The 21,913-nt window shown below is 43.9% G+C and overlaps 2 protein-coding genes and 1 long non-coding RNA gene across 6 annotated transcripts in view; 2 read left to right on the top strand and 1 right to left on the bottom strand.

Annotated features, from left to right (window-relative positions):
• Positions 1-1,876: 1,876 nt before the first annotated feature.
• Positions 1,877-19,499, top strand: LOC125328383 (protein mono-ADP-ribosyltransferase PARP14-like). Its single transcript, XM_048308966.1, is given in 20 exon segments — positions 1,877-1,999; positions 2,001-2,205; positions 2,308-2,414; positions 2,496-2,529; positions 3,558-3,632; positions 4,348-4,545; positions 4,714-4,998; positions 5,899-6,135; positions 7,066-9,311; positions 10,805-11,038; positions 11,325-11,546; positions 12,516-12,597; positions 13,533-13,682; positions 14,211-14,273; positions 15,315-15,482; positions 16,343-16,561; positions 16,661-17,254; positions 17,704-17,849; positions 18,368-18,542; positions 18,769-19,499. Coding segments are annotated over 20 exon segments (5,838 nt in total). The 5' UTR covers positions 1,877-1,891; the 3' UTR covers positions 19,059-19,499.
• LOC125328392 overlaps positions 18,993-21,913 on the bottom strand; it is a 4,136-nt gene continuing 1,215 nt past the window's right edge. Inside the window, exons 2-3 of the long non-coding RNA XR_007204690.1 lie at positions 20,119-20,268; positions 18,993-19,116 (exon numbers count right to left, since the gene is read on the bottom strand). This is a non-coding gene — a long non-coding RNA (uncharacterized LOC125328392). The remainder of the gene's footprint in view (positions 19,117-20,118; positions 20,269-21,913) is intronic.
• Positions 21,416-21,913, top strand: part of LOC125328385 (protein mono-ADP-ribosyltransferase PARP14-like) — a 19,486-nt gene continuing 18,988 nt past the window's right edge. For 2 of the 4 annotated variants that reach the window (XM_048308969.1, XM_048308967.1), the window contains exon 1: positions 21,541-21,793. In XM_048308969.1, coding sequence (XP_048164926.1) covers positions 21,595-21,793 — 199 coding nt within the window. In that variant the 5' untranslated portion in view covers positions 21,541-21,594. Of the gene's footprint in view, positions 21,478-21,534; positions 21,794-21,913 lie in introns of those variants that run through there. The other 2 variants (XM_048308972.1, XM_048308970.1) reach the window with 2 other exon arrangements.

The raw sequence follows: 21,913 nt of genomic DNA, 5'->3' as shown, positions 1-21,913 counted from the left end.
TATGTGTTTCTGCATTCTATTGTACAGGCTTTTTCCTCCTTTTTGCAATAATAATAATAATATAACTGTCTATATTTTAGATTTAGGAGCTTCCCTGCAACAGCACGATTCGGGGCAATTTGCACTCTATGACACTCCCCTTTTTAAAATTTATTTATTTAATTTTTTAATTTTAAGATTAAGCAATTGTGAATAGGCTGTATTACTTTGCCACCTTGGCTTTCAGGTTTAGTAGTACTGGGCACTGTTTGGCTTCCATGTGGGTTGGGATGTCTTTCCAGGCCTGGTTTTGTATTGCTGTATTTGTTTTTAAAATTTTACATGATTGCATGTTCCCTCCCTTTTCTGTGCCGTACAATGCCAACATTCCAGTTGTTTCTAAGAGACTGAGCTTTTCTGCACACAGAAACAAGCTGTCATTGTGATTCAACCCCAGCCAGCCGCTACGTATCAGTGGATCACCCCCAACACTGGTGGGCAGAGAATCGGAAAGGAAAGGCTTGTGCATTGAGATAAGAACAGTTTATTTAATTGAAACAAAATGAGATACACTATTACTAATAATTATAATGAAAAAGAGAGAGAGACGGGGTAATAAAACCCACAAGAAACAAGTGATGCACAGTCCAGTTGTTCACTACCCGCTGAGCGATGCTCAGCCTGTCACTGAGCAGCAATCCTCCCCCTCAGCTGACTCCCCCCAGTTTCTGTACTGAGCAGGATGCTCTGTGGTATGGAACATCCCTTTGGCCACTTTGGGTCACCTGTCCTGGCCATGCTCCTTCCCGCCTTCCTGTGCATCTGCCTGCTTGCAGAGCATGGGAAGCTGAAAAGTGCTCAGCTTGGGGTAAACGCTCCTCAGCAACAACTAAACCATCAGCGCGTTGTCAACATTGTTCTCACACTGAGTCCACAGCACAAGCAGCTACCAAGAGGAAAATGCCTCTGTCCCAGACCAAGACAGCTGTGACGATCAAATCATCTCAGCCACTTTTGGTCTCTCTGTCCCAGCAGGCCAGTTCACTGATGTCAGACCCCCATCGGGTAACTAACTCACTGGCTCCCATTTTGTCTGTGCCAAAGTTTGCAGGCTGAATTGTGGAGCAGAGTCCTGGTGATTGTTACAGAAATCTCCTGAAGCCTTTATCCTATGACCAGCTGTACAGACTGTTACTTTCTAATCTTAGCTGTACAGTTTAGGATTAAATGTACTCAATTTGCAATCACAGTCAGGAATTTTTTGAGGGTTACAGCAGGGGAGGAGACCCTGGGCTGGTTGTGGGGAGAACAGTGCATTAGGAAGTAACAGATAAATCAGTCGCCCACCAAGAAACAAAGGCATCTCCATGGGTCACTCAGCAGAGTGATGACACGTAGATACCTGATGATGCATGTCAATTTTTAATGACATTTGGTTATTTATCCATTTCCTGAATGAATGTTCAGTGAAGTTAGGGGAAAAAACTTCATGTATCGGCTATTTTAGTGTCCCATATTTGGCCATAAGGGTAAAATATACAGCATCAAATAGCTGAAAACAGCTTTACAAGGGAAAGTCCTGAGCACTTAGCTAGCTGACAAGTTGGTCTGAAATAAACACTCATTGCAACCTTCTACGGTTGTGGAAGCATCTCTGACGAAGAATGATAAAAATAGTAATTTTACTTTGCATCATGACTTCATTTCAAAGGCTAAGGCAGGGAGAGCAAGTGTTAGCCAGTGGTTAACCATTATAAGCTCAGGGGCTGAAAAACACTGTGACAGCCGGTTCTTGTGCGAGTCTGCGTAGGCACAATAGGCTGTGCAGCCCGGGCGCGCTCCGAGGGCGGTGAGAGGCGTGTCCTGCCCCCATGAGAAGGCGCGGCGGGGACCGGGGCCCCTGGCCGCCCCGATGGGCCCGGAGGAGGAGGCGTGTTCCCGGCACTGGGCGGAGCCCCAGGCGCCTCAGGTTTGCCCGTCAAGAAGTGAAACCGAAAGCGGCGGGGAGAGGAGCCGTCGGGGCAGCCATGGAGGGGCAGCGCCCGTGCGCCTTCCCGCTGCTGGTGCGAGGGGACTGGGGCCCCGCCGAGCCGCCGCCTGCGCTCAGGAAGAAGCTGCTCTGCTACTTCCAGAGCCAGAAGCGCTCGGGCGGCGGCGAGTGCGAGCTGCGGGCCGGCACCGGGATCGGGACTGGGCACATCCTCGTCTGCTTCGCCCGCCCCGAGGGTGAGCGGCCGGGCCGGGGCGGGGGGCGCTGATGGCGATGCCCGCGGCTCCGACGGCCGGGGTCGGCCGCATCCCCCTGACTGGTGCCTGTTCTGTTGGCAGTGAGGCAGCGGGTGCTGCGCCGGCCGGTCCATGAGCTGGTGTGGGGGCCCGGAGGGCAGCTGTCGCTGCAGGTCACCGCGCTGCCCGCGGACAACGACCCCGCGCAGGTGAGGCGGCCGCAGGTGAGCGGGCGCGGGGCGGGCTGGGCAGGGACCGCGGGTGACCGCTCTCCTCTCGTTCCCTTGCAGGACGCGGGAGCGGCCGGCGGGGCCGAGGCGCCAGGTAAGAGCTGCGACAGGCGGGGCTCCGGGGCTGGAGGGGCACTGGCCCGGGGAGCCCGGGCGGAGGAGCGGGGATGGGGAAGGAGGCGGAGACCCCTGCGTGGCCGGGCCGTGCGAATGGCGCTCTAGCGCTTTGATTCTCCTCCCCAGCGCCCCCCTTCATTTCCCAAATCCCAAACACGATGGAATTCCTAAGGTGCTGCCCCCGAGCCACTTCCCAGGCACTGCACAGACCGACCGCGGTATCACGGCTAATACACACATACGCTGCACAATCAATGCACGCACAGCTACTCAATACACTTCTGGCTAATACACACACATAGGACTAATCAATACACATACATGGCCAATGCACAGCTAATCAATACATGATTATCCGTATACACAGAAGTAATCCATACACACAGGGCTAATACAAAGACCGCTGAGCTCTGCTTTCAAAGTACCTGCTTGTGCGTAGCAGGATGATTGCACAGGTGAGGGCTGAGGGCACAGGCTGGAAAAGTAGTTTGGTCAATCTTTCCACTATCTTTTGTTTTCTAATGTAGCTGCATTTCCTCTTGTTCTAAACGAGGAAGTTGAGCAGTCATGCTGAGCCAAACACATCATGACAGAGGCTCTTCCAGAGGTCACAGTTTTCAAAGACACTTCCCTCCCAAGGGCGGATGTCCTCAGCACTTCTCATGTTCAATTTTTTTGTTGGTTTGTTTTTTTTTTTTTTTTTTTTTTTTTTGGTTTTTTGTTTTTGTGTGAGGAAAGTGCTGTAGTCCATGGCAGGACCTGCTCACGGTGGTTCATGCAGCATGACTGTGTGCTAACATTATGCCCAAGACTTCTTGAACTCAGAGTGTTTCTGTAACCCAATTCACCATATGGTTTAAAAAGAGGAGTCTGTGAAAGTCTGTGATTCTGACAGTGTCAAATGAAACTTAATTCAGGCTTTGTTAGCTCCTGGGTGTACATGAATGTGTCTGTTTTCTTCTTGAAGTACCCAGCAACTGAGAAATCATTGTCATTTACCTCTAGTTAATGAACCCCAGGTGTCTCTTCCCATCTGCCAGAATAAGGAAACTCCGGTGTGTACTCAGCAGGAGAAGACAGGTGAGTGAGTCACCCAGTGGTGACCATTATATTCTTGCTCCTTTGGTTTTCTGGACTTTCTTGCTGCAGTAGTGCCCTTCTCACCCTCGGGGCTTGTGTTGTTTGTGTAATGTAGTGTAGGAATTGTGATCCCAGGCTAAAAGAAATAAATGTATTTTTTCCTTTCTATGAGTCCCTTTAGAGCCTGCACTTCACTGGCTGCCTCAGGTAGGTCAGTTCCTTAGGGAACAGCAGTGGATGCTGGCCTTTGTTCTGGCTAAGGCTGTCCCTACCCAGACCTTCCCAGCTGCTGCCAGCCTTGCTGGGGCGACCTGTGCTGGAACATTGGGAGCTGTGTACCCCAGGTACACCTGAGCAGCCGTGGCAGCCAGCTGGTATAGACCCCAGGTGACCCACAGCAATGTCTGGAACTGTGAATGGAGAGCATGTGCAGGCAGAAGAGCACTGGTTCCCCTCATTGTGGGTTTGTGAAGAAGCTTTTGTGTCTTTTACTTCTGCTGTCCTTGCCTGGTGATGATCTGAAGTGTTTCCTCCTCACATGTTGATAGACAATTCCCACTAGTGATAGCTTAACTTGTTTGGGATTCTTACCCTATTCTTTCCCTGACCTTAAGTGTGATCTGAACAATAATTGGCATGAAAGCTTTGAAGATGAGAAGCTTGGTTTTTTTCTTAACTTTTGCCTAAGGCATTAGGGTATGATCTTTTATTTCAGAATCATGTGAGAAACTGGAAGCAGAGAAAGCAACCTCTAGGAATTCTGTTGTAGTAGTAACCACTGCCTTCGGGGAGGAAATAGAAGATGAGATTGTGGAAATGTACTTTGAAAATAAAAGGAAGTCTGGTGGGGGGACCATTGAGTCCTTTGTCAAAAAGGATCAGCAAGTGATCATCACCTTTCAGGATGAGCAAGGTATGATTGTATGTTATGGGTGTTACACTGCTTAAGCTCCCTTTTAAAAATAGGCCTTTGCTGGTGCAGGATCTCTTTGTGGGTATTGCTCCAAGCAGAAGTAATGTACTATTGCTATTATTTAACATGCTGCTCTGCTGTGACAGTTCTGTTTTTCTGTGGGACTAGATGCCCAAGAAGTTTTGCAAAGAAAGCATCACTTGAATAAAATTGATCTGGTTGTGAAACCATGGCAAGTGAAGACTTCCTGGGAGTCGTGCCAAGTGGAGAACTCTGAAGGATCCCTGCTTCCCACCGCAGTTGTGCTGGAAAATGTGAAGGAGACAACAAAAGATTGCATGTTAATTATGCTGGTAGAGAATATCAGTGGCTTGTCAGAGGATGATGGTGACTTCAGTGTGGAAATGATACCTGAGTTATGTGCTGCTGTAGTTACTTTTACTGGAGATACTGGTAAGGAGGAGTCAGAGTTGAAGCTCTTTCTTATTAGCTACATGTTTGCATGCATGTGTGTGAGATTAAGCTGGGAGTATTTTCTTTCATATTTTTAAGGTTTGATCTGATACTGTGTCCTTTTAAAGGAGGATTTACTCTGCTAAAGTTAATGCCATAACCTTTATCTGTGAGGTGTAGAGGCCAATGCAAGTCAGAAAGAAAGCTAGCTCTGGTTTGGATAGTTAACACAACAGGTAGGACTAAAACCAAACTATAACTTAAAACAAGCAATGAAGGATGTACTTGGTCTGAGAACAGATTGATGGTAAAAGCTGTCCTTGCCTAAAGCTGTCCTTCTGAGAAGATGTAGGTTTTTCTGCCTTAGAAATGATTTGTCTCTCACATCATGCTCCAGTCCTAAATTTTTGGGGTAGCCTTCAGGAAATAAGTAGATCTTTTAAGAAACTTAATTGTTTTTCCTTGATAGATAGAAAAGTGATTTGACTGTCTTTCATTGTGAGGATAACAGGGGGGAAGTAGCCAAAATGAGAATGTATTTATCATAAAACAGAGAGAGAATTTGAACTGTTAACTTGTGTCTTACTAGCTGTACTAGTACAAAGCCATACCCAAATATGAACCTGATCTTGTTTTCTGCTGAGGTTAAAGAGACCTGGTGGTAGTCAGTAGGAAAACTAGTGGCAAATTCTGGCTGTCGTCATTGTAGTCAACAAATGAGGGGAATACTAAGGGACAGATACTGAGTATGTGGAAAGAAATAGCTTTGTGGGCACCTCTGAGCTTATTTTATAGTCCAGTGCTTTGATCAGTGCACACAGTGATAGTCTGCTAAGATCATGGTAGAAAAGCAAGCTCCGAGTTTTATCTTTTCTTTTTTCTCCTCCTTTCTCTTTGTAGATGCAGAGGAATTTGTTCAAATGCTTAATCAAAACCACAGAGCAAGGAAACAACACATTACTGCACGGTGCCTTGAGCAAACAAGAAGTGTTAGGGCTGAAAATATACCACCCAACACACCCAGTGACTATATAACTGTCTACTTTGAAAATAAGAAGTACGGAGGTGCACAAGTGGTGGATGTTCAACAGGTGCCTGATGAAGATGCAGCTATCATTACATTTGGTGACCAAAAAGGTAATGCAGAAATGCAGAGCCCTTATTTCTTTGAGAACCTCTCATTTAAAGACCAAAATGTGGATTTTCTAGAGAAATGCCTCCTTTGCCTTTGTAAAACGGCAGATCTGGTGTTTTGCCTTTGTAAAACGGCAGATATGGTGTTTTGTTTTGTTTGTTAACTGGAGTGCAAGCTTCAGTTTTGGACCAGCTGGGCATAGGGCATAGAATTCTTTCATTTTCTGAACAGTTTATTTCACCCAGGCCTTGGTCCTTACAGAGTTCAGGTTGCAGTTTGAGTTCTGTGGAGAATGCACAGCCCCACAGGCACAGGGGACTTCCCCCCCACCTGCCACCTTGGCCACCAGCTGCCCATGGCAACATGTGCTGTCTGGCTCATCTCAGGACAGTTTCTTGGGCAGCTCTTTGGCTGGAGAGGAAGTGCTGTGGGTTGTCCAGTCAGTGGCAGGAAGATGACTGACTGTGGAAGGTGTAGGACAAGGGAGAAGCTGGAGGCATTGCTGTGAAGGGGAAAGATGAAGGGAAGTTGAAGGAAAGAGATGGTCTTTTGGGGGGAAACAGAGCAGCTGTGGTTTGAACGGCTGAGTAATAGCCCAAACAACTGTGGAGCTGGGCACTACAAGTACAGCCTATAAGAGAAGTGGAGGCAGAGACTGTGCACACCTCCTCCCAGAGGTGGATGCTGTTGTGCTTGACTGTCTCTCTTCAGCTTATTTTCTGGCATTTAAAATAAGTAATTCTTCAAAAATTTGGAGTTATTTCTATCTGGGAAGGGGAGGAAATTAATCTAAAAATGTTCTTAAAAATAACAAACATTATTATATAGAAAATACAGTTTAAAAAACCCCAAACAATGGAAAAAAAACAAAACAAAATGTAAGGTCTTAAGTGCTGACATTAATAATTTGGGGGGTTGTTTGTTCGTTTTAGATGTAACAAATATCCTGGCAAAGAAGCATTCACTCAACAAAACACCAATCTCTGTCTATCCTTACTACACCTCGCTGGAAACAGCTCTATATGGAAAGGAAGGGCCACAGATAAAGAAGCCAGATCCAGTTACATTGCCTCTGGATCCCTATATCTGGAATTATTTGCAAGGAAATAGTACCTTAATGGAGGCAATAGATCATGAAATGGCAAAGTGTAATTGTGTGCCCATGTGGCCTGAACCCCTCTGTGCAGACCCAAAAGTTACTTTGCATCCTTCAGCTATTTTTTCTGAGCAGAAGAGGTCAGTATTTCGATTGGTCAAGGCATGGAAAGAAAACGTTTCCACAGCATTTTCTCACAGCATATCAAAATACGAAGCAATTCAATGTCAAGTAAGCACAGAGGTGTGGGAAGCCATTAGAAACAGCTTTCCCCATGATAAAGTTCTGATGATCCCACACGTTTCCGATGATTTACATGTTCTAGTCGGTGAAAAAGAAGTTGTGAAGAAGGTTGAACAAGAACTGAAGCTGCTGATCAAAAAGACCACCAGAGAAATTGAAAGAGAAAAGCAAAGAACTGAACTGCAAGTAAAGAGAGTGAATCCAGGGGAATATGGAATTTTACAGAGTACTGGTCTCGAAGAAAAGTTCTGTACGGAGTTCCCCGGCCTGCAAATAACTTATGATCATTTGCAGAAGGTTATTAACCTATCTGGAGTGCCTGAGGAAGTTTATAAAGTAAAAGGGGAAATACTCGATCATGTACACAAAATGGTAAAGAAAACAATTAATGTCCACCCTTGCATTTTTCAGTTTTTAGAGAATACTGATAATGAAACGCTGTTTCAGAGCCTGTTTATGTCAAAACAAATTAGTGCCTTTTATGAGCTTGGCATGGGAGATATCATCCTGAAAGGGAGTGCTCCTGAGGATCTCCTCAAAGCAGAGGAAGAAATAAAGAAGAAACTGGATTACAAAAGCATTGATTTGGAGGATGAGTCAGTCCTCCAGAAGGAGGAATGGTACATGCTAACCAAGGAAAACTGCTCTAATGAAGCTGTCACAGTCACTCAGGCAGAGAGTCAGGTCATGATTGCTGGTTTCACTCAAGCAGTAGCAAAAGCCTTTGAGGAACTTTCCAAATTTATAGATGAAAACACACAGGTGGAAAGGGTCATTGGAGGAAAGCCCATTGCAGTTCTAAAGTTTTTTGAGAAAGAGAAGGCCAGTGATTGGGCTGTCTTACAAGAAAAAGGTGTGAAAGTTGACTTCAGCCCTCAGAAAAACGGTGAGGTTATATCCTTGAGTGGACCAAAGACAATGGTGCTGGAGGGAGTCAGCTTAGTTGAGCGAATTCTGTCTGGCCTGCATTTTAAGCGTGTGGTAATTGACTCACCAGGAGCTAAGGCATATATAAAAGAGGAAGAACACCTTTTGGCTGCACATGCAAAACAAGTGTTCAAGTGTTTAGTCCTACTGGAAGAGCAGCTGGGAGAACAGAAAGAACACAGTAACAGAGGCAAGCCCTATATGCAGGTGACCATGGATGAGACTGTGATAGCGCTTTATGAAGCTGACTTGTGCAATTACCCTGTTGATGTTGTGGTGAATGCATCTAATGAAAACCTAAAACACATCGGTGGCCTTGCTGATGCGCTGTCAAGAGTGGCTGGCCCAGCACTGCAGGAGGAGTGCGATGAGCTGGTGAGGAAGCACGGGAATTTGCAGCCCGGCTGCGCAGTGATCACGGGCGCCGGGAAACTGCCCTGCAAGAACGTCATTCACGCTGTTGGGCCCAGGTGGAGCAATGAGGAATCACAAAAGTGCACGTGGTTGTTAAAAAAGACAGTGAAAAAATGTCTACAACTAGCTGAAATATACAATCATCGTTCCATAGCTCTGCCTGCTATAAGCGGAGGGATCTTTGGCTTCCCGCTGGAACTGTGTACTTATTCAATTGTATCCTCCGTCAAGGAGACCTTGGAAGAATCCAGGGGCACCTGCAGCTTGAAGGAGGTTCATCTTGTGGCTTTTGCACAGGATAACATTCAGGCTTTCAGCAAGGCATTTAGAAAAGTGTTCCCAGATTTTTCACCTTCCCACATGTCACTGCATCAGGCCAGTACAGCTCCTCAACCTAAGCAGAGGAAAATTTCTCAGTATATCAAGAACTTCCCATTCATAACAACTGAGGAAGGCCTTAACATTGTGGTGCAAACAGGAAGTGTTGAAGATGCTACAGTAAGTGTTCTAAATTATCATCTATTGAAATTCCAAGTGGGTTCTTTAGTGTCTTTTTTTTAAAACTAACAAACACAAAACCAATAAACAACCAGCTGTAGACCATAGTCTGTAACTGGCAATGTTACATGTTTACATGTTACTGAAATCGGCTATCACTGCTGGTAGCAAGAATTGCTATTACTGTCTTACATGGGGGGTACAGATGGCTATGCATCACTGCATTTTGTCATCTACTGATGTAGAGGCATGCAGATTACAGAGTCACAGGCAGGTTAAGGTTGGAGGTCATCTAGTCCAACCGCCCTGTACAAGTAGGGTTCCCTAGTGAGCGGGTTGTGTGTCCAGATAGCTTTTGAATATTTCCAGAGATCCCTGTGGTACGTGGTACATAACAGTTTAGCAGAAGCGATGGCGGTCAGCAGGAATTGTTCTGGGCTCCAAACCCTCCTGACCCTTCTTTGCTGGGCAGGAACCATCTTCAGGCAGCCTTGATCTTTTCAGAAATCTTGATTCTGGGAGGGTGGTACTAGTGCAAAAGCAAAAGAGGGTGCTCAATGTTGGTTAAAGCAAGTGCCTTGCTGTGGGAGAGTAGCTGGTGCTTCCAGGTGCTCTCAAGGTAGCACTGACACAAACATCTGAGGCCAGGCCCACAGCCAGGCATGTTCTCCCTGCATGCGTGGGATATTGGTCTTTGTTATGTCACTGGTGAACACTGGCGTGAAACATGCAGCTGGTACTGCACTTCCTGTGGAGAACCAGTGGCACTAATTGACTTCCAGTTGCCTCCTGCACTGAATTTCTCTTAGCTGGCTGATAGATACTTTAGTGCAATTGCCAATACTGGAAGCAACTCTATCCAGGACCCTTCCCATATTGGCCTGCAAAATCTCTGAGGAGTGGATGCCTCCCACAGCTTGTGCATGCAGCTCCTCCAGTTGGCCAGGGCAGAATATATGTTATGTGTATAGGGGCCCTTCCTGAGGAGCTAAATATAGGGCTTGACACAATGTTCAGTGCCCTTTGTATTTCTCTCATTCCTAAGTTACTGCTTTTCTCACTTCTTTCTCCTTAGATTACCCCCAGTCTTGTTTGTCTTTAACGTCTTCTTGTCCCCCTAAACCAGCCATGCATGGAGGCCCTGCCTACCTCAGTGAACTCAGATTTTGGTCTGCAAGCCTCTCTTTGAGAACAAACGTGCATAAATGTTTTTCAAATGGAGGTAGAATGCATAAACCAGGAATGCAGAATTGTTACATTTCTCCCATTGGGCTGAAATAAATTTCATTGTTAACTCAGTTTTGTGTTTCTTTGGGCAGGCTTATGATATTAGAATTGAGCATAATTTCTGGTTTATTCCAAAACTTTGTTGTCTCTGGTTGCTGTCCCAAAAATTTACCTTTTAAACCATCAGGCAGGCTGTATTTGATTATCCAATGCAAAATTTAAATTTGATACTTACAAGCTAGAGTTTTTGCTTGTGTGTTTTTCAGACATCCATTGTTGTCGTCAGTGTTGGCAAAGATCTCCAGCTTGATAAAGGGCCACTTGGTAGAGCTTTGCTAAGCAAGGCAGGGCCAATGCTTCAGACAGGCTTGAAAAAAGAAGGCGGAGGAAGAACACCTGATGAAGGATCTGTGTTGAAAACAAAAGGTTACAATCTAGCTTGCAGTGTTGTGCTTCATGCTGTCGTACCTATGTGGTCCCAGAAAGACACACCTTCAAAGGTATAAGGGTTTTTATTTGCCTGACTTTGTCTGGGATTTATAGTGTGTTTAATGCCACTTTTCCTTTGAAATGGGGGACAGTGTCATAGAAGATTGAGAGAGTTTGACTCGTTCTTTTTAACTGTGGAGCTGATTCCTTGTTGGCCAATAAATTCCTTGTGAATTCCATGTGTATGGAATTAATTGTATTTTAATACCAAGAGACAGCTAAAAGGGAAAGTGTTACATTGCACATATCGGGAAAAAAATTACCTCCAGTAACTGAAAAAATAATTGTGCTTTACAGGTCTTGGGTGACATAATCACGAAATGCCTGGAGATTGCTGAAGAACTGTCTTTGAAATCAATTACTTTCCCAGCAATTGGGACAGGGAAATTAGAATTCCCAAGATCTGTTGTTGCTAAATTATTGTTTGACAAAGTATTTGAATTCAGTAGTAAAAATAGAGTAAATTCTCTTGAAGAAGTTCACTTTCTGTTGCATCCAAAAGACACGGCTAATATTCAGGTGAGTTACTGTGGTTTCCTCTCTCTATTATATGCTGGTTTATTTGGGTCTCTCTCATGATACTTGGCTAGATGATGATCTTCAAAGAATCCACAAGGTGCTTGTTCTTATCCTAAAGAAAAGGTTTGCTGACAGTCTCTCGTCTATACTGACAGTTCTCTTTTTGATTCTACCTCCCACCTATCCAGTACAGTCCTGCTCCCTTCCTGTCCTTTTCTGTTCCCTGGGAATAATACAGACGAAAGTGTAATTACTCTTTATCTCATGAACTCACTTAATTCTTCAGTCTGTAGATCAGACAAGTTTGCTGTAACTCCTGCATCAGTGCCTGTATCCTTGGAAAAAAGGTGTGCTTTTAATGGAATGCTGGTGTCTTTTTAGGAGGAATAAAATTGTGCTAGGATTGCTGTGCTGGTAAACTTCTGCAGTAGAAACATCAGTATTCTGCATCCCCCTTTCTTCAGTGTTACATTAGCATAAATTTATATCCATGCTCACGTTACTCATTTCACACCCAAAAAGAGCAGTCACACTGTGAATTGATGTCCAGATAAGTGTTTCTGTATTTGTTGCCTTCTGTACTTTGTGCAAGAGCTAATACATTTTGAAAGGCTAAACTTGAAGGCTACTGCCTCAAAGCCGGAGCTGTTGTGCATAGAGAATGGTGGCATTACCTGTAAGAGCTGAGTTAGTGTAAACTACTCACTCAGTATAAGGATGCCTTCTGCTGCTGTATCCCTGTGGAATGGTAACTAGAGCTTTGGCTCAGTTATTTGCAGTTCTGTGTGTTGCTCACACTGAATAGCCTTGCTCTGTGAGAACAACGTGTCAGGACTGGCCATCAGCATTGGGGCAGATGGCGTAAAGTAATTTGTGTTCAGCTCTTTCTAAATGCTTTTTAGCTTTTCAAACCTTTATTTCTACTGTGTAAAGACTTCTACAGGGGTTGATTGTCATTTCCTTCTCTAGGAATTTTCAGATGAACTTGAAAAGAGGTCTGCAGCTGTTAAAGTGCAGCAGCTTTCTCCAAATGAGGCTAGCCAAAGCACAGGTAAGCTTGTTTCACAGAAGCTGTGTGCCTACTGATTTTTAAAAAAAATTTTAAAGTATTCCAGGGAATGCATTTATTATGGATGTTTTAAGTACTTGTTTGGTGAGCATTCCCAAAATTGAGTGGCTGCTGTAAAGGTAGTATTTTCAGGCTGAGTGTCTGTTATGTCTGAACTAGTGTTAGAGATGCTGAGAAAAAAAGTGTATCTGTGATTCCTTATCTGGATAGTGCCCCTACGAATTAGAACAGCAGAAGCTATAAGGTGTCAAAGGTGTAAGCAGGGCTTCTTCTTTATTGCTGCAGCAGTAGATTAAACTGTGAACAAGTCAGTGTCTTCCTCTGCCCTGGGAAGGCAAGTGAGTTCCTGATTATGTGTGTTAAAGTGGCCTCTTTGAAATACTCTTAAGTCTTTTACATGTTCAGATGAATAGCAAAACCAAACAGAAATATCTTTGGTGTTATCCATCTTAATGGAGCTGCAGCCTGTAAAAAAGTGAGTTACATGTTGAAAACTTAATTATGATTTTACAAGTAACACATGGGTAAAAAGTTCCACCTTTTCAAGCAGTAGAGAACCTGCCTGGAAACTATGAGATACAGGAGCAAGGGAGTGAGACTTGGAAAGTTTGCTTTCTCTTACATTAGAGTTTTACAACAGTAAAAAATGTCTCTAAGTAGTGTCTGCATACCAGGTGTGCAGCAAAACACATTTTCCCTGCCATCCTACCATGAACAGAAATGATGAGAATGAGTGCAGGTTGAGTACAGACTCTGTGAGAAGGAATGATTTTCAGTTAGCATGGCAGGCAATCCTTTTTACAGGCTGAGTGTGTAGCCAAACTGTGGTCTCTGTAGGCATTGTACCCATGAAAAGGTCCCTTATCTTTTACATCATCACTCCCTTCTGCTCAGGGTCTGTGTTTCTTTCCTTGCAGATTTTTCTGCCATCTCTTCAACCTCAGCACATAATGTGCTTGAAGTGACAATCGGCTCCATCGTGTTCCAGGTGGCAGAAGGTGATATTACCAAGGAGGAGGCAGATGTCATTGTAAACATAACAAACCAAACCTTCAACCTCAAAATAGGTATTTCAGTTGATATTATGTGTGAAAAAAGTGTGTGTGCTTGGAAGGGCTGGGAAAGAAGAGGAGGAAGTACTTTCTTCAATACTTGAAACCTTTTTTTTTTTTTGTTTCACAATGTAGTTTCTGTTTTGCTTCTTAGGGTACAAAAGTTCAATTAGGAAGCATCTGAAACTTTATTTATCTCTTGTTAATCTGTGTTACAGGATGGCATGTTTAAGACTGTCTTGAAGAAAGGGAAACTAATAATTTTTTTAATATATATAATCTTTTTATAGAACACCTGTCAGACTAAAGGAGAAGACAAACCTCAATGAGGTTTTGACCTTAGTGAAACTTGCTAGGTATTTTCAACATCAATTTGAATTGAGAAGCATATAAGGCTAAAATTTTGGCTACAGTGTTGTTCATTAATAATCTGTAATGTTATCAGAATTGAGATATTTTAGATGTGATGAGGCATACAATTCTGCCTCAGATAGGATTTTAACAGCAGTTAACAGTGGATTCATGTGCCTCTTCTCATTTAAGGCGTCTCCAGAGCAATTCTGAATGGTGCTGGAAAAGCAGTTGAAGATGAATGTGGTGTACTAGGTATGGTACAACATTTCTGACCTTTCCAAAGGTGTTAATGCGTGGCAGGGAATCTCTTGGAATACTTTCTCAGTACTGACTACTGAAGTTCCATCTGTATTATGCACTGTGTTACAGCAACTAGTTTTCAATCAGTTAATGTGATACATGGAAAACATCTAATGAGGGAAGGAAAAGTAAAATCTTCAAGAGGAGACTGCTTCTAAGAATACATGAAGATCTAAATCTCTTAGTTATTGCATCCTCTTATTCCAATCAAGATTTCTGTGATAAAAACAGAGTCAACATTGAACAGAGCCATGAGCAAGGGGTGATGTTGGCAAAAATGTTAATAGAGAAGCCATCTCTCACTGGAAACAACTGTGTAGCTGCAACTCCTTTTGTTATTTCTTGGTGAGATGTGTGCTGTTGGCCTAACTAGTAACTCACTGCCACATCCTGTGGGTGACTACTTCAGTAGCGTGAAGCTGGGTTCCTGCCTCAGAAGAGGCTTTTATTTGTAGGCCAAATTCAGCTAGTGGACAACAACTATAATGAAAGAGGAGCAAAGATGGATGAGTATGTGATTTAAAACCCCAGAAAATAAGGGAAGGGGGAAATATGCAGGTGTGGAGGTCAGCTTGGAAGACCAACCAAAGGAAAAGAATTACATGGAAGAGATGAGAGGTAAACAGGCTTCTCTTGCATAGGCCAAGAAGGTATTTTGGGTTAGGTGGCCTGGGGGTGGATGGCACACGTGTGTGTGTGTGTGAAGACAGAGTGATAGTCTGCATGAAGTTCTCCAAGTTTATAGAGCAAACCTGGCAACTAAAGGCACACACTAAATTTATTTATTTGCCAAACAAGGCAAATATTTTCCAAACATAAATTGAGTTCTTGTGCCTTGAAAGTGAAAATTGAGAGAGGGGTTGCTCACTTTATGGAAGGAGACACGAAGCTTATCCTGGGGTATATTTGTCACTATTTATTTTTTCTAATGAGGACTAGTACATATCTGTGTTGGGGATAATTGTTGATTATTTTCTTCTACTTATGTTTCAGCCCAGCAAACTAACAAGAACTATATCATCACCCAGGCAGGAAACCTGCCATGCAAAAAAATCATTCATTTTGTTGCCCAAAATGATATCAAGTTGCTGGTCTCCCAGGTGCTCCAGGAGTGTGAACTACAGCAGTATACCTCTGTTGCCTTCCCAGCAATTGGAACAGGTCTGTGTCTCCCTTTTCTGAAAAGGGTTCAGTGCATGTGATTCTGCTGATCTCAGGGCTCAAGTGATAAATATGATTTATCTGGAGAGGTTGTTATTTGGTGAAAATACATTTGGAAACTGCAGTCTTTAAAAATGTTATTAGAGGCTTATGAAAGCTAGAAAGCTTCACTCCTTGCAGTGCTCCAGTACATAACGAGCAAGAGTGTTCTAAAGCCAGCACTTCATTGCTGACAGGGATTCAAAGGTAAGTCTGTGCTTCCTGAAGAACCTGCAGCCTCGTATGTGTGAGCAGCTCATCAGAGAATAGCCAGGGACCTAGTTCTCTGTTGCTGAAATTAGTTGATGATGCATCTCTGGCCAGCAGCTGCACAAGTAGGGTTGATAAGGATGGAACATGAACCTGTCAGAAAGCCCAGATTGTCCCTTTTTCTTCTCTTGTTATTTTCAGTTAGTTTGGTAGAAATCCCTGGAGTGGGAGAATCCAGAAATGCACCCTATGCATGTGGGAACCTCTTGCATGAATAAAACTAGGCTTGCATTTTGAGCAAGGAATGGACTACTTGGGCCACTGAGCAGCAGGCCTGTGGCCTATTAGTTACCCAAGACATATTATCTCCATCATAACCTGATTGGTTGCCATGCTAACAAAAGGAAACTTCCATTTTTCCCTTCCATTTTCCCCCAACTTTCTTTGCCTGATAAATAGAAACCTTTCCTAATTGCCAGCCTGACGTTATTCTTGAACTGTTTATGATCCAGGTGATTGTGCATGTTCATAGCTGTTCTTTTAAAGATATTTTAATAATTTGTGACAGTTATTAACACTTTTTAGAGCAAAATATCTGCTACTTTTTTCAGGAGAGGCAGGCCGCAATCCAGCTGAGGTAGCTGACAACATGATAGATGCAGTAACTGACTTTGCAAAATGGAATTCTGCTTCGTCTGTGAAAAGTATTAAAGTTGTCATCTTTCAGCCACATCTGATGAGTGTGTTCCATGCAAGCATGCAGAAAAGAGAAAAGTCTGCTGCAACAGTATTCAAATCGTTGATTTCCAAGGCATTTCACATGACTAAATGTAAGTAGATGTCACCTAAGTGCAGTTTATAGTTCAATCCATTTAGCACCAGCTAATAAAGATTAATATTGATTACAATCTTTATGTATTTCAATGTAGCACTCTGGAGCTCTGAGAAACGTCCCCCAAAGAAAAAAGCCAAAGTGGTTCTGGAAAAGAAAATTGACCTGGCTGTTGTACAGATTTGTGGTGAAAATAAAAAAGAAGTGGAAGAAGCTGAAAAGTGGCTGAGAGGTGCAATTTCAAAAGAACAATCTCAAACAGAAATTGTAGATGAGTCTATCTCTCATTTCGGTGAAGAAGAGAGTGAAGAACTGGATGACCTAGAAGAGAGATTAAAAATTGTTCTTCATTTGAAGGGTACCTCTATTGAAATTTCAGGGGTTACAAAAGATGTCTGCATGGCTTCTTTAGCTGTTCATAAAATGATCCTCAGGGTAAAAGCTGCTAAAGAGAAAGAGATCCAGGCAAAACTTCTACAAAATTTAATCGAATGGAAATATTTTGCAAAGGGTTCTTATGTGCCCTTCAACAGTCTCACAAATGTGGAGTTGGAAAATGCTTACATGAGAAAGCAGAAAATTATTGAAGTCACCATTGGTGAGCAAACATACACAGTGGATATGGAACGTAAGACTGCTGTGGATGCCCAAGGAACAGAGATATCCATTATACGTGTTGACAAATCTGAAGGTAAGTAAAAGCATCTTGACAGACTGATGTTCCTATGTGAAAACCTGGGTTGTATCCAGTTAGGAGAAGGGAATGATGAGAATATTTAAAATACTGTTAGGAGCTTTGTGCAGGTGCTTTTCTGGAGAATGTAGAAAGGAACCAAATTGGGAAATAAAAGAACCTTGCAGCTATTTAAAATATTTTGAAAGGAGAGTAATGTGTTCTGATGTTCTTAACAGGCTTACTAGCAATAATTTTCTTGTAGCAGTTGTCATTCTGGCTCTCGGCTCACTTCTGTTCTTGAGACATACCCTCTTCCATTTACTACTGGTCCTTTTCAAGGAGATACCTCTTTCTGACTCATCCATAAGCAAGATGTATGGACTTCCAGAAGGATTTATAGCAGGGCATATTTCATTTTAAGCAGGGGATCTGGGTGAATATGATTGATCATGTTTCTTTTGCAGATCAAAAGTCAACGATGCTCCCTCCTACGTGGGACCCTATGGAAAATGAGCAACCCAAAATAGTGGAACTAAAACCAAACTCAAAAGAGTATAAAGACGTGCAGGAAAGGTTTCTGCGGACCTGTCAGTCATTCAAAATTGAAAAGGTAAAAGCAAGTCATCATTTCTGAGCATAAACACCTTGATGGCAAGTGATGATGGTTACTAATAAAACCAGAAAAATAATTCCCCTGAGATTTCTGAAGTTGGACAACTCTTTTTGGCTGTCACTAATCAGTTTAATGTTGCAGTTGAGGTATTTGGAGCAGCTCTTAAGTAGTCACTTCTTCAGCTCCAGGGGAGAGTGCCCTTCTTTGGAATGGTTTTTGCTGTAGCAGAACATATCTTTTGCCCACATAAGGCACTTGTGCTGTGCAGGCCCAGCAGGCATCTATGGCCTGGAAACCTGCAAATGCCTCCTGTATTGTTTCCCAGGGAGTGTTTGTCTCATGGTTTGGGCTGGGTTCTGCTATCTGCCATGCCAGAGTTTGGAATCATCTGGTATATGTGCATTGGAGCTAGGAGAGGAATCTTGGAAGCAGGTTGAATAATTGATAGGCTAACTTTTTTCATCACAGCAACCTACCCACTTTCTTTCTTTCTGTCTTGCTATCAAACTTCACAGATTGAAAGGGTACAGAACCCATATTTTTGGAAGGCCTACCAAATAAAAAAGTGTGAGATGGATAAAAAAAATGGCAGCAGAAAGAATGAGAAGAAGCTGTTCCATGGGACGAGTAAGGAGTCATTAACCTTAATTAACAAACATGGATTTAACCGGAGCTATGCTGGAATGCACGGTAATGTAACTTTCAAAACAACTCTTGTTTTCCTGAATAGGGCTAGGACTGACTTTCCATGCCATCTGTATAATCCTGCCTTGTATGCAAAATTACTTATTTTGTTGTGTCTCCCTATGGCAAATAAAAAGCAGAGTTGTCCAGAGATTCACAGGCTCTGAACATGGCAGATAAAGAATTGCTGCTACTGAAACACTCACAAACGTTTTTTTTTTTCTGACTACAGCTGCAAATTTTGGAAATGGAACATACTTTGCTGTTAATGCCAGCTATTCTGCCCACGACACCTACTCTAAACCAGATGTGAATGGGAGGAAGTACATGTACTTGGCTCGAGTCCTTGTTGGAGAATATTCTCAGGGGATAAGAGGAGCAATTACTCCAGCAGCAAAAAATGCTGGCAACTCCGTAGATCTGTATGACAGTTCAACTGATAACGTGAGCCAGCCATCCATGTTCATAATTTTTAATGACATTCAAGCTTATCCAGAATACCTTATCACTTTCACTAGATAAGTATTTTGATTGCAGCCACAACTGCATGTCTTTCAGTCTTTATGTAGGATGGAAACACCTGTAAAAAACACACAACAAAAACAATAAAGGGTTGCATCAAATTCATTTCTGTTTCCATTCAAGCAATCTCAGGCAATTTCTGATCCCCCTGAAGCTTGTTTATACTTGGAGCAGCTGAGCATATTAACACTTGAGCACAATATTTTACTGCAAACCTTTCAGATTACATCATGGGCCTTTGTACTGTATCAGCTTTCCCATACAGCCTTAGGACCTTCCTAAGTGCTGGTGGGGAATATGAATGATGATGATAATGCAGTGATAATGCAGCCATGGACTATTCAGTGTTGCATTTCTGATGCCTTCTTACACTCTGTAAATTACAATCTCATATTGTATTATGTTAGAGCAGTTTTCAATAAATGAACCAGTTGTACTTAATGGCTTGTGTTTGTCTAAACCTCTTCAGACATTTAGCATTGGCTTTCAACCAGTGAACTTCACTGGACTTGACATTACAGATACGAATTTACTTGGTTTTAATACAGTAATCCTGCTGCTTTGCAGCACCTCCAACTTTAAAGAGCCCTTGGCTCCTCTGAATGTATTGGGTTTGACTTGGTTGGTTGTATGATTGAGAAAAAAAATCTTCCAATGCTTTCTTTACAGAGTTAGGTTACTGTTGAAGTTTTACTGTGGGTTGGTGTGTCCATGAGAGCAATAACTACTGCAGGGTAACTGTGGCCAAGGGACACCTTCTCTAGGGAGGGTGGTGTGAAATAACATGAATCTGCAAGTCAAGTATCTCAATAGAGCCATAAACCTCAGGCTATGCATTTGCACCCATCCCATCACTGCCTCTGTGACAGCACTGGAATGCTCCCTTTGGGCTTTTTTGCTTTTTACTGTCTCAGTTTTCTAACCACTGAAAATCGCTGAAATCAAGTGCGTTGAAATCAATTTAACCCAGAGCTGGAAATCAAGATATTGGTATGGGGGACAAAAGTCTTAAGTTTCACTTGTACAATGAATAAACTTATTAAATCCCCATAACAAATACCTGTGGCCAGTGGTTTATCAGCGTGCCAGAAGCCAGAGGAGATGGCTCCAGGTGCTTCACTGCAGCTGATGGACCACTGGTACCAGTCTGACCATTCTCCCCCAGAGCCAGTACTGCATCAGGTCTCAGCCTCCCCAGCACCACAAGAAGCTGCAGAGGACACCAAGGTGTTTTTTCACCAGTGCTTGCATTAGAGGTGCCAAGGGCATCAAGCATGGAGCAGAAATCTGTAGCCCTGGGCTATGTGCAGGCTGTGAGTGAGATGTTGCTTTCCAAATGGGTTTATTCTAACAAGCAAAGGCCAGAGCTAGGAGCATACAAGGGGACCAAGAATCATTGAATAGGCTGAATTGGAAGGGACCCACAAGGATCATCAAGTCCAGTTCCTGACCCTGCATAGGACATCCCTCAGCGTCACACCATGTGCTTGAGAGCATTGTCCAGATGCTTCCTGAATGCTGTCAGGCTTGGTGCTGTGACCACTTCCTTGGGGAGCCTGTGCACAGCCACCCTCTGACTGAAGAACTTTTTCCTAATATCAAACCTAAATCTCCCCTGACACAACTTGTTCCACTTCAATCTTGTTCCTCTGGCAGCAATGATGCAAAACGTGGAATATGCAAAAATTTTCTTAAGGAACCATGTTTGATCTTTGTACACGTTCAAGTGCAATCAACAAGAAAGGAGATTTCATCCATGAATAGCAGATTCAGAAACAGCAGCTAGCAAGTAAGCTCTAACCGATGTCCAGGTGTTAGACAAATTACTTGTTAGTAGAATTGCCTTGTTAAGATTTAGGGCTCAGCATGTTTCTGTGATTTGAGACTTAGGGGGAGGTTAACAAAGCTTGGGAAGAAGGATTTACCACTGATAGCAGACACAAAGAATGCAGAATTTACAGGCCACAAGGACATTCGGCAAAAACCCCAAGATAAGGAAGAAACTAACAAAGACAACTCAGCAAGTGTGTTGAAAGATAGAATACTAATTAATAAGAGAACTAAGTTACATGTAGCCAATGAACACTAATGCCTTCTTTTTCGCTAAAATGTACAAAGAGTGAAAAAGTTATGGCAGTCGCCGTGCTGGCTTTGTGGATTTGCCACCCAGCCCCCCTTTCTGTGCAGAACTGTGGATGAATCAAATGCCCCGACTGTGTGTGTGGATTGGCCTCTTGCGCACAGGGTGGAAGAACCTCTCTTGGGACAACAGCGAGACGGGCTGCCAGCCCCCGGCACAGGAGCAGCCAGGGCATTTGAGGAGGTGATGGATGTGCTTTGGATGTCCTCGGGGGAGAGGAGCGTAAGGGCGCAGGTGTGAAGCTGTGCCCGGAAGGCCCGAGGAGGCGGCCTGGGGTAGGTGTGTGGCGATAGGCGGCAGACACAACAGCCCCGTGCCTGCCGGGAAAAGCCGCGCCCCTGGTGCAGGGGAATCGAAAGCGATAACGTAGCGGGGAGAGGAGCCGTCGGGGCAGCCATGGAGGGGCAGCGCCCGTGCGCCTTCCCGCTGCTGGTGCGAGGGGACTGGGGCCCCGCCGAGCCGCCGCCTGCGCTCAGGAAGAAGCTGCTCTGCTACTTCCAGAGCCAGAAGCGCTCGGGCGGCGGCGAGTGCGAGCTGCGGGCCGGCACCGGGATCGGGACTGGGCACATCCTCGTCTGCTTCGCCCGCCCCGAGGGTGAGCGGCCGGGCCGGGGGGGTCGGGGTGAGGGGACCCGGCGACGGCAGGGGCCGGGACATGGATTAGTGTGTGGGCTCTCTGCGGGGGTGCTGGGGTCGTAACTCACACGTCTAAACT

Source organism: Corvus hawaiiensis, chromosome 7 (assembly GCF_020740725.1).
Source record: "Corvus hawaiiensis isolate bCorHaw1 chromosome 7, bCorHaw1.pri.cur, whole genome shotgun sequence".
NCBI lineage: Eukaryota > Metazoa > Chordata > Aves > Passeriformes > Corvidae > Corvus > Corvus hawaiiensis.
Note: the sequence above shows the minus strand (reverse complement) of the source record. Positions and strands in the feature narration are given on the sequence as shown.